This window comes from Ciconia boyciana, chromosome 13 (genome assembly GCF_034638445.1).
Source record: "Ciconia boyciana chromosome 13, ASM3463844v1, whole genome shotgun sequence".
Taxonomy (NCBI): Eukaryota; Metazoa; Chordata; class Aves; order Ciconiiformes; family Ciconiidae; genus Ciconia; species Ciconia boyciana.
Genome location: NC_132946.1, coordinates 3,124,960 through 3,138,444, shown reverse-complemented (window position 1 = coordinate 3,138,444; position 13,485 = coordinate 3,124,960). Strand labels below are relative to the sequence as shown.

At 48.1% G+C, this 13,485-nt stretch overlaps 1 protein-coding gene across 6 annotated transcripts in view; it reads right to left on the bottom strand.

Moving 5' to 3' along the window:
* Positions 1-13,485, bottom strand: part of CACNA1H (calcium voltage-gated channel subunit alpha1 H) — a 260,228-nt gene that overhangs the window by 4,117 nt on the left and 242,626 nt on the right. For 5 of the 6 annotated variants that reach the window (XR_012044869.1, XM_072877585.1, XM_072877587.1 and 2 more), the window contains 4 exons: positions 11,733-11,811; positions 9,490-9,611; positions 8,645-8,983; positions 2,738-2,921 (listed from right to left, as the gene is read on the bottom strand). Coding sequence is in view for 5 of the 6 variants with exons in the window: in XM_072877585.1 (XP_072733686.1) it covers positions 2,738-2,921; positions 8,645-8,983; positions 9,490-9,611; positions 11,733-11,811 (724 nt within the window). In the remaining variant the exon portion in view is untranslated. The remainder of the gene's footprint in view (positions 1-2,737; positions 2,922-8,644; positions 8,984-9,489; positions 9,612-11,732; positions 11,812-13,485) is intronic. The other variant, XM_072877586.1, reaches the window with a different exon arrangement.

Here is a 13,485-nt window from a genome sequence, read left to right as displayed (position 1 = left end):
CTCGCAGCTGCTGCGACACTCATGGTGGCCACCAGGACCACATGGCAGCAAATGAAGGGCAGGAGGTGGGGTTGCATTTGAAACCCTGCCATTGCTGCTTTCCTGGTAGCATTACTTTGGGTGCATTTGTAAAAGGATGTTGCCTGTTTGGAGAACATGGCTTGGGGAAGTCTGGTGGCTGTGCTGGATCCTCTGAGTCAGGATGCCTGGGTTGTCTTTGCAGTGCTGCCAGGGACGGGCTTGCAGCCTTACGCTGCTCTGCCACAGGGAGGCAAGAGCTGCACTGCTCAGCTCCCTCAGAACCTCCAGAGCTCGACTTACAGGTCCAGCCTACAGCCTCGTACAGCCAGCGGGCACCCTGCCACCGAATTCTCCGGGAAGAGACACCACTGGCATGCGCAGGGCAGTCTTCCCATTCACTACAGCCCAAACACTACCACCACCGTCTGTCCACGAGGCAGACCTTGGCTGAACATGGTCCGATCAGCAGTATGGAGACCACTTCAAGTGCTTTGACAGTCCCTGAGCTCATGTATCAGGCAGGAAACACTCTCTTCCTGAAGGCGCCTGGTCCCCTGGCTGAGTCTAAAGGCAATCCCTCCTCCCCAGCCCCTTTGTGGTGCTGCTCTGCTGCAGTTCTGCATTGTTTGAAAGATCTTTTGCTTTTTTATTTTTTTGGCTGCAGGATTTATTGTCCTCATTAGCTTGAAACCCAACGTCTGTTTCTACATTGCTGCTCCATGTTAAAAACACAGCTATCCATCACTTCAAGAGATCTCGCCCAGAGGTCAGGGAACTTGAACCTATGACAAAAGCCATCCAGACAGATTGCAGTTGCATTTCAGAAAGAGATTTGTTGTTGGGAAGAAAGAAAAGTTAGTGTTTAATCATTTTTCTTTTGGAGCTTTTCTCCAGAACACCACAGAAAGAGCAGAGCCACGAGCTTCCCATCCCCCAACCTGCCCCACTTCTCCCTAGTTCTTTCTTGGGCTCACCTACAGCCAGCGTTTCAGTGCGAGTCTGTACCATTTATGTGCTAATCCAGGCTTTACAAAATGATTTTTATGGTGCAGAAAAACTTTGTCATAAAATCTGTCACAAACACAGTCATAAAATCAAAACCCCATGCTCTCCTCCCCATCCTTAGTTGGAATTTCCTTCTGTTGGAAACTTTCCATTTAGCTCTCGTATAGGAAACCAAAAACCCCTCTAAACTGCATACACAGGAACACTGAATACCTCTGAATTTCTGTATTTTTCTCTTGCTTTTCTAGTAAATCAGGAAACTGCATTGAAGACCAAAATAACACACGACCTGGTCATCTCACAATATTTTCACTGTGTAGTCACCGAAGTACTGGGAGAAGACCAGACAGCCTTAACTGACACTGAAAAGTCCATGAAAGCACAAATGCTAACGTGAGTCCCCCTGTGTGCTCAGTTTTACTCGCACGTAACTTATGGGACTGTGACTTAAATCAGAGCTCGGTCAGCTCAGAAGGAGCACAGCTCTGGGTGATGCTGCTTGGATGCATCTACCAGACCAGGTAAAAAGTAAGCCCCGGTCATATCCATTGCTCAAGTGCTCTTGGAGAGAAATTTGGGAAACATAAGAAAATTCTTGGTCAGTTCTACCCACCCCTGCCAACATCACAGCAGTTTTATACTGGTATAAATCCTGATTTACACTCACTACAGAGATGAAAACCATCCCCAGCAGTCCAGCCATGAAACTCAACCTCTGTTTTCTTTGCTTAGCAAAGAATTTGCAGGTGAAATAATAATAAATACCAAGCAGAGAACATTAACTGGTATCCAGAGAGTTTGAACAAATATAGAGTTACTTCACCCAAGGAAATCAGAGCAGATCTTGCCAGCCCCACCAGGGTTTGCAAACCCACTACTCATCTGTCCAAGCAGTTCTTGCATTTCAAACAATGTTGCATCAAAGGAAACCAGGCTGGTAAGTTCTTGGGAGCCACTCAAGAAGCACATGTGCTTTTAGGGAGGCAGATATTTTCTTTCTTATTGATTTCCCCTTCAAACCAACTCGCCCAACAAAAGAGATAGAAAGGCGTTTTAGGGGAAATGTATTTGGATGCAGTTGGCTAAATGTATATGCAAAGGCCCTGTGTAGCTTGTGATTCCCTGACTGCGGGGTCTCTCCACAAGATTCATTATTAGGCCAGTCTAGGGACACTCTGGAAAGTGGTTTCTAATCTTTATGCTCCCAAAGAAACTCCTGCATCTCTGAACTCAATGTACTGTGCTAAAAAGATACTGCTCTGAGACTGAAGACTGCCTGAAACAACAGCTGTAAAGGAGCTCTGTCAGGAAGTAATACCGACTCCGGCTTTTATTCGTGTTGATTTTATTGATTCGTAGTCATGATGTCAGGGCTGATCACTTCAAAAGAAATGTGCAGCTCCTGCCCTTCTCCTCAGCTAACAGCCTGTCCTCTACGCTTCCGACATTGCTTGGGAGCCCCACTTCTCCCCAGTCAAACGCTCAAGACGCCAGCTTTCTCCTGAGAAAAATGCAGTGATGTGATGAAAACACAAAATTGTGCAGCGTGTGGGAAACTGCAGTCCTGCTGACGGTATCAAATCGAAGCAAGCAAGCCCTGGCTCAGCCCACATTCGGCACGGGCTGCTTACTCCCCATCTAACCACCACGCGTACCTGGCTGCCCCATGGTTTCAGCTGGGAGGAGGAAGGGAAAACTCCGCGAGCAGTACCTCTTTGGGATTTGCAGGGATACATTTCCATCTCCACCTCGTGGAGGGGGAAAGGGGCTTTCGCTGGCATCACCGGCCGGAACATGTAGCTGTCGTTGGGCAAGGAGTGCATACGGGAAACGGAGATCTTGCGGACCGTCAGCAGGTTTTGAGAGTCCTGTGGCCTCAGAGAGGCTGTGCCGCCCTGCAAAGCAAGGAGACAGGGAGATGCGGTCATTTGGCATCTTGGTGATGAATTTACAGCAATCTCCTCATCTGCTTTTTGTTTTAAAACTTTGTGCAGATGTTCCTCTTGGCATCTTACAGAGAGTCTGCAGCCCTGGTGACTGCAATGGGATACCAAAGCTACGCCGTGCTAGCTGAGTAAAGAGCTCAAGTTGCGGCTGGAGTAAAATGAGGCATCAATGACCCACCACTAAGCTGACTCTTGGACACAGCAGAGAAAAAGTAAGGTCCAGGAAAATGGGGCCCACCCTCTAAACACACGAGAAAGCCAGCATTTCCCACACTGTTCTGCTCTGATTTTCCCAGGGGTGCTTTCAGCCCGGCCTGGGTGGTGATGCCCTTCTTCTCAAAGCCACTCAGGGACAGATGGACAAAACTGGCCAGCCCTCAGCCACGCTAACCAAGGGTACCAAGTGTTTCTGGAAATTCATGTATTATCTCCCCAAAACACACATACAGGCAGACATTTAAACATACACATTAACACCACTGCAAACCCTGCGGCACCTCTCCTACAACATGAAGCATTTTGGGCACTACCGACCCCAGAAGAAGACAGCCACATGGCAGGAGGCAGAGGGAAGGAGGAGACATCATGGCAGCATGTATGCGGGTGTGGAGCCTGTTTGGGGGTAGAAAAGGGATTTCTCTGTGTTTGCTCTCGCTGTGAATTGGGTCTGGTTGGAAGTGCCCAGACTGAGCACATCACAAACCTTAAGCTTGAACCCCCACTGCTTCTCCGAGGCCCTCGTCACTTCAGGCACCTTATAGCAAATTTATCCTGGGGTCTTAGGAAGCTTTAGGGACTCAAATGATGTCTCTGCAGTGCTGATGGAGCAGATGTGAGAGGTGGTACCACAACTTGGCCAAGTGTTAGGGGAGCGGGAACCCTTGGAACAGGACCTGCAACCTGGCTCCCGGCCGCGAGGTTTTGGTCCTAGACACATTCCCCTCATAAATTCACCATGTTATCTAAAGTACGACTAATCGCTCTGGTTTTCCTTTAACGTCAGCCTCCCAGTGACTGATTGAAAACATTTTCCCAGCTGCATGTCTTAAATTAAATGTATTTTGCTTTGCTCTGCCGGGCTGTTTTCCTTCTCTGCTAGCAAAATCTGAGCCTGAGATCCCTTGCTGGATAGTTTGGAGGTCACCAAGGATCTGGTTAAATCTGTTTTTCCCATACATTTCTGGCTTACGAATTTATTTCCTCAGATCCCTGAAGAGACACATCCTGAGACAAGTTACTCAATGCTTTTACCCTGTTGAGCTTGGCTGAGAAGATGGGGGGATCGGCAGCAGTTATTTACAGGTAGTTGGCATCCAGCGCTGACTGCTGCCTTGCCCAGCAGCCCTCCGGGTGCAACCCGGGTCTCTCGTCTGAGATATTAATGCATCAGGAGTGTGGCTGTGCCAGCTGGCCTCCGGCCATTACAGCTAATAAGCTATCAGCATCGCAACACCCCAGCTGAACGCAGGTGGGCGATTGTTAACACCCCGGTGCCACGCAGAGAACAAAAGGTCTTGCTCCACTTTCTCAGCAGTGTAACAGAAGGATCACAGTATTTGTCTATTAAATCTCAGTTCGTCTTTACAGGATCTTGTATTTGTCTTCCCTGGCTGGGACAAATGAACAGAAATCCCCTCTTGACACAAACAACTGCGATTTTTAAGGTGTCAGCTATTGAGACCCAGGTGACTTAGGGATGTGGGCACATTTCAAATGGCTTCAAAGCCACTGTAATAAGTACCTGAAATACAAAACATGGACAGGAAGCTTGTTGCCTCACACCTGGTGAGCTGCTCTCGACAGCTAGGAAGGTTTGGAGACACACCACCATGGGCACTGCTGCTCCTCCTCTTTGGTGGGAAACACCTGATGCACTCGGGAGCCTGATCCCATGCCCTGGAAATCAATGTGGCTCCTTCAAAACCCATGAAAGCCCAAACTGGACCTGTGCTGCTGAGACTGCGTATGGTGAACCCTGCCTGCAGGCACCCTGAGAGCTTGGGAGGATCCTGGCATCTGATAGAGATGTGCAAGGTGAGAGCCTACTTGCCGTGGGACCCCTCTCAGGCCAAGTAGACAGGCATTAAATTAACTGTAGAGGCTCCTGGTGGTGCAGCTCAGAGGCTCAGTTAAACATCTTTAATCAATGAGCACAACTCCTTCCTCTAGTGTCTGGGAATCAGTAGTCTGTTGGAGCTCTGATTTTGCTCTGTTGTGGAGGGAGCTCGAAGAAATAATCCTGCAAATACCTCCACAGGACATGACCCTTCCTGGGTGATTAAACGGCCAGAAAATACTCTGTAAGCAAAGGTGACTGGCAGGATGCTCTGGAAGAGGGAACACTGTAACTTCTCAGAGGCCTGGAGCCAAGAGCCCACAAACAAGCCGTGGGCAAAATTCCCAGAGGAAGGGCTCCTTCTGATCCCTCTCTGAAGGCGTGTGTCTCCAGCACTGCGAGCGAGCTTAGCCATTTCCTGCAGCCTCTGTGGTGGGGAAGACAGAGCCACAACAAGGGCTGGAGGTAACTCCCTGCCTGTGCCTGCCAACGCTGGCATCTCCGCCCAGGCCAACTCTGGTGGCATCCGGGGTTGTGCTGTCGTTCCCACGGAGGTAACGAACTCTCAGCTCTGCCAGCAGAAAGCCAGGACGCGTTGCAGTTGCATTTGCGAAGTCCCAAATTTTGCCCGTCCCTGAACGATGCCTTCTCCGCGATCTCCCTTTGAGCCTCTGCAGCTTCCAGGTGGCCAAGCTAATGGACAGCCTGCAGAGCTATGAAGGGGAACTTCCTTGAGGATTATAGCTTTGTATCACTCATCTTGCACAGGGGAAACCACTTGGTCATCAAGAGCTTAATCTGAGCCCAGAATTTGCTTGGAGATGCTGCAAGATACTTGCTACTAGAAGGTGCCTTGATAGTCATGATAGAAGTCAGGTAATAAAGGGGAAAATGGCCCAAGTCTAAAGCAGATTAATTCTGGGTGGCCGCTGGAAGTTCTCTGATGACAGCAAGTGTGCTCCCAACTGCAGCATGTGCATCTTCATCACTGACTGTGGCTCGCACGTTCTCGTGCCCACGGGAGGACATCTGGAGCTCATTCACCCCGAGGAGGGCACTGTGCTGCAGCAGGGCAAACCCTGCAAGATCTTTACGTGATGTGACCTGGGCACCCGTTTGTGGTGCAATCGGGAGGGACTGAGCAGAGGGGCCTACGGCCCTTCTGGTCTGCTGGGTGATCTCCCCGGAGCATCTCCTGAATCCACAGCTCCGGTGCTTGCTGAAAGCCTAACGTGTTGATCTACTTAGGCCTTTGTTTCCTCAATACTGTATCATAAACAGGTTCTTATAGTAACAGTAAGAAAACCAAACTGGGCTGTGTTTTCTCCACAAAGGACTCTGCCTGCCTCCAGCTCTCGATATATCATTTGAAGACAGACTGCTCACACATCACATTGCACATCAAATGTGAGACTTTTTTTTAGCTAAAAAGAGCATTTCCTTTGTGTCCCACACAAGGCTGCTGGCAGAGTTGGCTGGGACACGTTCTTTGCCCAGTCCCTGCACACGCAAAGGCAGTACGAAGGACAGAGGATGGAAACGACTGTTGTGGCTGTGAAGCGACAGGTTTAGGACAATTCAGACACCACCGCTAGCTGCACAGCACCAAAGCACAATGCCACAACGCAGAAGCAACGGCGCGACGTCATTCACCTCAGCCTCGTGGCCTGGGGTTTTGTGGGAAGGTGTCAGGACATGGTGGGAAACAGAGCAGAAGGACGGGCTTTCCATCATGGGAGCCTCTGCCCCCTCCAGCGTGTCTGAGTCTGGGATGGCTAAAGACACATTCTCACAGCTCAGCGCCTCCTTCAAAATTGGGGAGATAAAAAGCATCAGTAGCAGAGCAAGGCTGGGTCTTAAAGCTCGAACACGTTTACCCCGTGGCATTTCCTAGTTGCCCCATTCATCCAGAGCAGGAAGGAAGAGGAAAGGAAATGTGGGCTGCAAAAACTGGCACAAATGGCAAGAAAATACAGAGCATCTTGTAACACCTTCCAGGGTGCCCATGCCGCCTGGCATCAGTAGCAGGGTTAGTCATACAGAGCTCTACGTATTTAACCTCTTCACTGCAGCTAGCAGGGAGCGCAGCACCGAGCTGCCAGCCATCCACGCCTGCCCAGGAGAGCCTGGGTGTCCGAGATGTGAGCGAGGGCATCGCCACAACCCAGCCCCACCTCACTGCCTCTGCCCCACTACTGCCCCTCTACTGCCCCTCTACTGCCCCACTACTGCCCCTCTGCCCTACTTTAGCATGGGGAGGGAGAGCCCTGGCTTGCAAATCCTCTCCTGCCTTCAAGCAATCTCAGCCACAGGGGGAAATCTGTGGCCAGTTCCCTGCTCACGCTGTTCTCCCTCTAGGGAGCATCACCTCTCACTACGGGTTTTTCTAGGGCTAAGGGGAGGCTCTGCATGGCTCCTGATGTGCTCGGGAGGTATTGGAAGATGAAGAAAACCCAAGGAGAATGAACTCAGTTTGCAATCACAGCCTATGTGAAAGGATGTGCCCTCTCTTCCCTCAACGAGAAAAGCAACCTGGGTGTTTATGGTGCATTTTTCTGCAGAAATGTCTATTAGAAATGACATTCAAATAGCGAATTCCCCATTGCTGTGTAACTAAATATCTTTTTACTTCACTTAATAGAGTCTGATAGATTTTACAAAAATCTAATTTAATGTAATTTAATCTCAAATCCCCCATTGATTTTGCAGTAGCTTTATTTGCGATCACGGTGACAAAGCAATTTCGTATTCACTCTTAATCATACGCTGCTGACATGGGATGAGACAATTATCTCATGCCCCTCCTTCCCACCCTGACTTCTGATTACCCTATTTTTCTAGAGGACTAATAGAAATCAGAGAGCAGGCAGTGTCTGGAAAATCAACCCAGGAATCTCCAGCTTCTTGCTGAGGGGCTCTGACAATTCCCCGGGTCCAAGTCAGCCGTGCTCTAAGCAGAGCACGAGCCAGTGGGAAGCTGCATCTTACACCAGCGCCAGACATGCCCTCCTGAGCTGCGCACTACAATTTGCTTGAGTCTCCTCTGGAAATCCCAAACTGGGATTAAAAAGAACCTGAGCAGTATTTCTGTGTCTGTGCGAAGGGAATTTATGCCATCCTTTGCTGCATGTGTCAGGGCTGACAGCGCTAGCATTCCCAGGACTTTATGAGATTGCTCCCTGGTGCTGCTGCCCATGCTAAAATGACAAGGACCAATGTATTGGCTGGGAGAACAGGACAGGGACCTGTGGCTATTATGCTTCTGAACTTAAAATTCACAACCTTTGAATGAACTGGAAATGGCAAGAGATGGACTTTCAACCCTCCCCCAGAACAATGGTCAGGACAGCATTAGTCCTGGAGCATGCGTTTCAAGCATCCTTCTACCTCAGGGAGCCCTCCTGAGATGACTCAAGATGTGGAGGTGGCGGTGACATCTCTGTCGTGGGGGGACCCGGGAAAGCTGCCTTCCTCCCACACTGCCTTGTCTCCTGCCTCTTTGGCTCTGTGTCACTCGGGATCTGACTGCCTGATGATCAGACAGCAGTGGCTGGCGAGAACTGTCCCCTCCCTACCCTGAGCACAAGAAGAACAGACGCTTTGTGTGAACTATTACCAGGGCTTGGTGCTTCACCTGCACCGCTGACTCTGACTTCATGGTCTCCTGACTTCTGTAGGGTGCCCTGCTCTCCGGGGCCGCTGCACCTCCCCTGCTCCCACTGGTGGCTGAGGTGGTTGCTCCTCTGGACATCTCCAACTCGATCTCAGCATCCATCTCAGCATCCTCCTTGGCCTCCTTGTTGCTCTCCTCCAAGTGCTTCATCAGCACTGCCACCACTACGTTGACTAGGACGAACTGTGCGATGAGGACGAACGTGACGAAGTAGACAGGAGAGATAACGGGCAGGTAACTGAGGCAGTGCTTGTCTTCCCGAGTGCATTCCCGGAGAGTGTCCTGCAACAGAGAGGAAGAGGTGAGGGATTAATAGCGGCTGGGGCTTTGCTTGGGCTCCAAATACAGAAACATGAAAGATAACCTGCTGAGGACTGAAAAGCGTATAATTACATATCCCAGACACAATAGATGTCTTGTAGGTACAACAAAATGGATAGAAGAAAATATGGACACCATGAATTACATCAACTACAAAGAGGAGGATTGTGTTATGTCCCAAAGGCACAGGGCACAGAGTACGTGGTTACTCCTCTCAGCCACAAGAACTGGCATAATTTTCCTGAAGTATTATATATATGTTAAAAAGAAGGAAGTTTCAGGTTGGGTAAGACTTAGGACAAATTTTCCCTTCAAAATACACTTTGCTTTTAAATGGGAAAGTTTAATTTTGATGTTTTAAAAGGAAACCTTTTTTGTTTTCACACAAGAGGTGCCTAAATTTGTTTGAAATCTGTATCTATAAATCTACAGAGAGAAGGAAGTACCCAAACAGAGACTGCACACACCTTCATGATACCATTCCAGTTGTCCCCTGTTGACACCCTGAAGAGGGTGAGAAAGGCCATGCCGAAGTTAGTGAAAGTTGCGTGCCGGCTCAGACCTTCACAAGGATTTTCTTCACTGCAGTCTGCAGGAGAGAGAAGCAGAAGCATGTCAGTGAAGCTTCCAGTGCAGCCCCCCAAACCTGGCGGTGAGACCCTGAGATATGTCACACTGATACATGGCATCAGGGAGCACTGCTAAGTGGTGATCTCATGGCGGCCTGCAACTACTGAAGGGCAGCTGCAGAGATCATGTAGCCAAACTCTTCTCAGTGGAGGCAGATGATAAAATGGACAGCAACACACAGTGGATTAGGAGGTCCACGTTGGACATTAGGAAAGTTGTTTTCATCTGGAGAGCCCAACAGCCCTGGGACAGGTCACCAGAGAGGTAGGGGAGCTCTGTTGTTAGAAGTTTTCAAGATTTGGCTGGACGAAGCCACAGCTATTCTGAACTACTGATGGGGCTTCAAGTGGGAGGCTGGGTGGGGGCCTCCAGAGGCCTCTTCCACCAACATTTCTCTGATTCTCTTGACTTTACCCCAACAGTCAGAGCCAACACAAAGAGATCTAAAAGCAGGTGGAAACAAGCAGACTTGCTGGGGTGTCTCAGCAAATACTGTTCTACAGTATCCTTGGTCTGTTATCCTCTTGATTATGTCCTTGCCTTGATTAGTTTTTACAGGGCACATCTACCATGAGGGATATTTCACTGAGATAAAGTGAAACAATTTGATATGTTTTCCCCTGAGAATTAATATACTAATGAATGTAAATTGAACATATGAAATGTCCCTCTTTCCATAAAACACAGGCTCATTAAATATGCATTAGGACAGGCAGCAATGCCTCTTGCAAGAGCGTTTCACTCTTAGGTATTTATTTCAGAGGCAAATAGGAAGGAAAACCAGAAAAGCAAATAGAAAAAAACCCCACAAATGACCAGCCTGGGGGAGTGAGCACTGATGGTTCTTGTGCCTGACATGGACTAGCAGCGACTGGGAAAAAGAAGCGAAAGTATTTCCCAGTTAAATGAGGAGGGGAAGCGGTGTGCTGACTGCCTGCAGCTTGCCCCAGACAAGATCAGGGCTTTCCCAGTCTCTGACCACATGCTGTGGTTACCTGGGGGCTGGCATTGGCAAGGTGTGTGCGTGGAAACACAAAAAGGATTCAGAGCAGCAGAAGGTGCCTCTATGAATAAGACGTTTTTCACCTTTGTGGCTGAACAAATACATACCTATATATCTAGATATGTAATATACAAATCACAGTATTTCACTTGGGGTGGACGCAGAACTAATTTTTTCCCAGAATTTGTTGGGAGACTGAAAAATAATTTGTCTTTGGTTGAAAGAAATATTCTGCTTTCAGGCATTTGTAATCCAAGCAGAGGGCTGGACTCATAAAGGGGATTAATGACAGCCATAAAATCACCATGGAGGAAGGGCCCTTCTGAGGCTCTTGAAGCCCTAATTGGGATGCAAACATTGAGAAGGCAGACACATCTCCTTTGAACAGCATGTTTAAAGGCAGTGACTGCTTTGGCCTGGCTAAGCTGGGCAAGGTAGGGCTATAGTGTTTTCTCTCTGACTCCACCTGAGTTTCTTTTTAGTGGTGGACACATTCATGATCAGCTCCGCTGTATCCTCAAGCCGGAGGAATAAATGATGCTGGACAATCAGGAACCAGTGGATGCTTCCTGATTTATGTAGAAAGGGGAAGGTGATGCTGAGAAGAACAATGGACGGACAAGACTTGGGCAGCTGGAAGAGCAATGTCAGCCAAGTGCAGAAAACTGATGGAGTGTGGTGGAAGCTCCGAGGAGGGACATGTTTATGGTGGCATCTCTCCAGCACGAATCTGACTACCATCCAGCTTTACAGACTCATGTTCTGTCTCAAGTAGCAAACTTCCATCTTTGTGAACATATCCATGCTGGACAATTATATTTAAACAGTAAATAGTTCCTCTACAGCCAAGGGTGGTGTTGGACAAATCTCTAAACGTGTGTGTGTGCATATTAGACAGGTTCTGTATTATATCCTCATGTGTTATCTGTGACCCTGAGATCAAGAGAAAACTTGAATCTTCAGACTGTGAGCTGTGAAGCTAAGGAAGGCCCAAGAATGAGAAAGAGAAGAAAGGAAACAGCCAGATACCAAATAAACATCAACCGGATGAAATAAATTGTCAGGCACATTACTCACCTAGCTTGCCAAACAATTCCACTCCCAGGGCAGCATAGATAAAAAACAGGAGCATAAAAAGTAGGCCAAGGTTCCCTACCTACACAAGGAGAAAGCAGAAGAAGGGTCAGGCAAGTTGAGGTCACAAATTAAATTGCTCCATTACATTTTCAACACAAGCAAAAGAGGGACTGGTGGCCAGAGGCTAAACATCATCTGCCCTGGCTTCCAACACCCTGGTCCTCTTTCACGGTTCTGCTTTAACAGACCCAGAGAAGTCTCCTGTCTTGGGGAAGGAGCAGATGCTCCCATGTGCAAAGCAGTCTCTGCGGCTGGTGCCTCTCCATCGCCCTTCCACTCTCCCGGGATGCTGCCTTCATCTATAATTTGGCCAACCCGTAGCTGTAGCCTCAGCAGCACTGAGCCCTGCACTTCAGTGCAGTGGCAGTTTAATTGACCTGGTGCTCTGGTTTGAGTTTTAAGCGCCTTTCCCTTCTGGTTGCCAGGTTTGAGATTCTGAGCACGAAGGCTGAGGGTTTCAAGACAGTGACATTAACAAGACATGTCTCAAGCCACAAGAGGAATTGCCTGGTTTTCAAAGGTTTCACTGGCCTGGAGAGCTTTCAGAAAAGGAACATATGCTCCAGTAAGATATAAAGCTTTCCTAGCCTTGCCACTTTACAGATATTTCTCAACAACAACTACCTGAATTTTAGCTTTCAGTATCTCACAAGAAAAGCCTTATTCCATACGCCATCATTTAAATGCAGGCATCTTGCAGTTCAAACGCTGCGTGATGTGCTACTGTTAGGCATTAACATGCACTGCAAGGTGGCTGAAGGGGATGGTAATAGAAGTGCAATGATGCTAAAGGGAACACAAACCTTCTTAATAACAACGGCAATACCATTATCCGCACTGGAGTCAGTCGCTACATGGCGTCTAAGCCTTTAAAACGTCTCAAAGAGCAGATTTTTTGTGATTCAAGCAGAGAACACGAAGGGCAGAGTAACCTGACCAGCTAACCACCTGCATTTTACCTGCAACTAACTCTGGTCACATTTACCTTTCCTACTGCTTTTAAATGCCTTGTGTCTATCGGCTTGTAACAGAGATAGAGCGATCGAGTTCTCCAACTAGACATGGTGTCACAAGCATCATTTTATCTCTAAATAAAACTGAACTAGGGGGTGATTCAGGTAGTCAGGCCGAGGGATTCAGGATCTCCAAGGTATCTCCTAGTGAACTCTACAGTTTGAGAGAGCTTTCTTCTTTGAGGCAGCACAGCCAGAGTGTTGCTGGGTATTTTGACCATGCTGCTTAATTTCATTAGAAAGATTATCAGTATGATACCTGTTATCATAAAATTAACACAGCTATCACTTATGAAGTAGGTTTTTTTTGTATTAAAGAAATGTGAATAGTCAAATCACCCAGTGGAGACTGTAATTGCTATGAAGCCTAAACTGGCTACTACACATAGAGCTTTGCAATTCCACTAACATTATTACCATACTCCAGGGAATAATAGAGATAATACAGTGATGTGGCTGGCTGGTCTGGATTATTTCATCTGCACGTACTGTCTTCTAGAATAGTGTTTCCTAACTCACATCTGCTGGACCACTGGTGGTTTGTAAGACATTAGAAGGCAGTCTGCAAAATGACTGCAAATTAGAAAACATGGGAAAACAGGCACACACACACAAATGCACACATAGGCTGCCAGGGAGGCAAATGAGCAAATAATTAAAGAGAAGGAAAATAAAAGTGA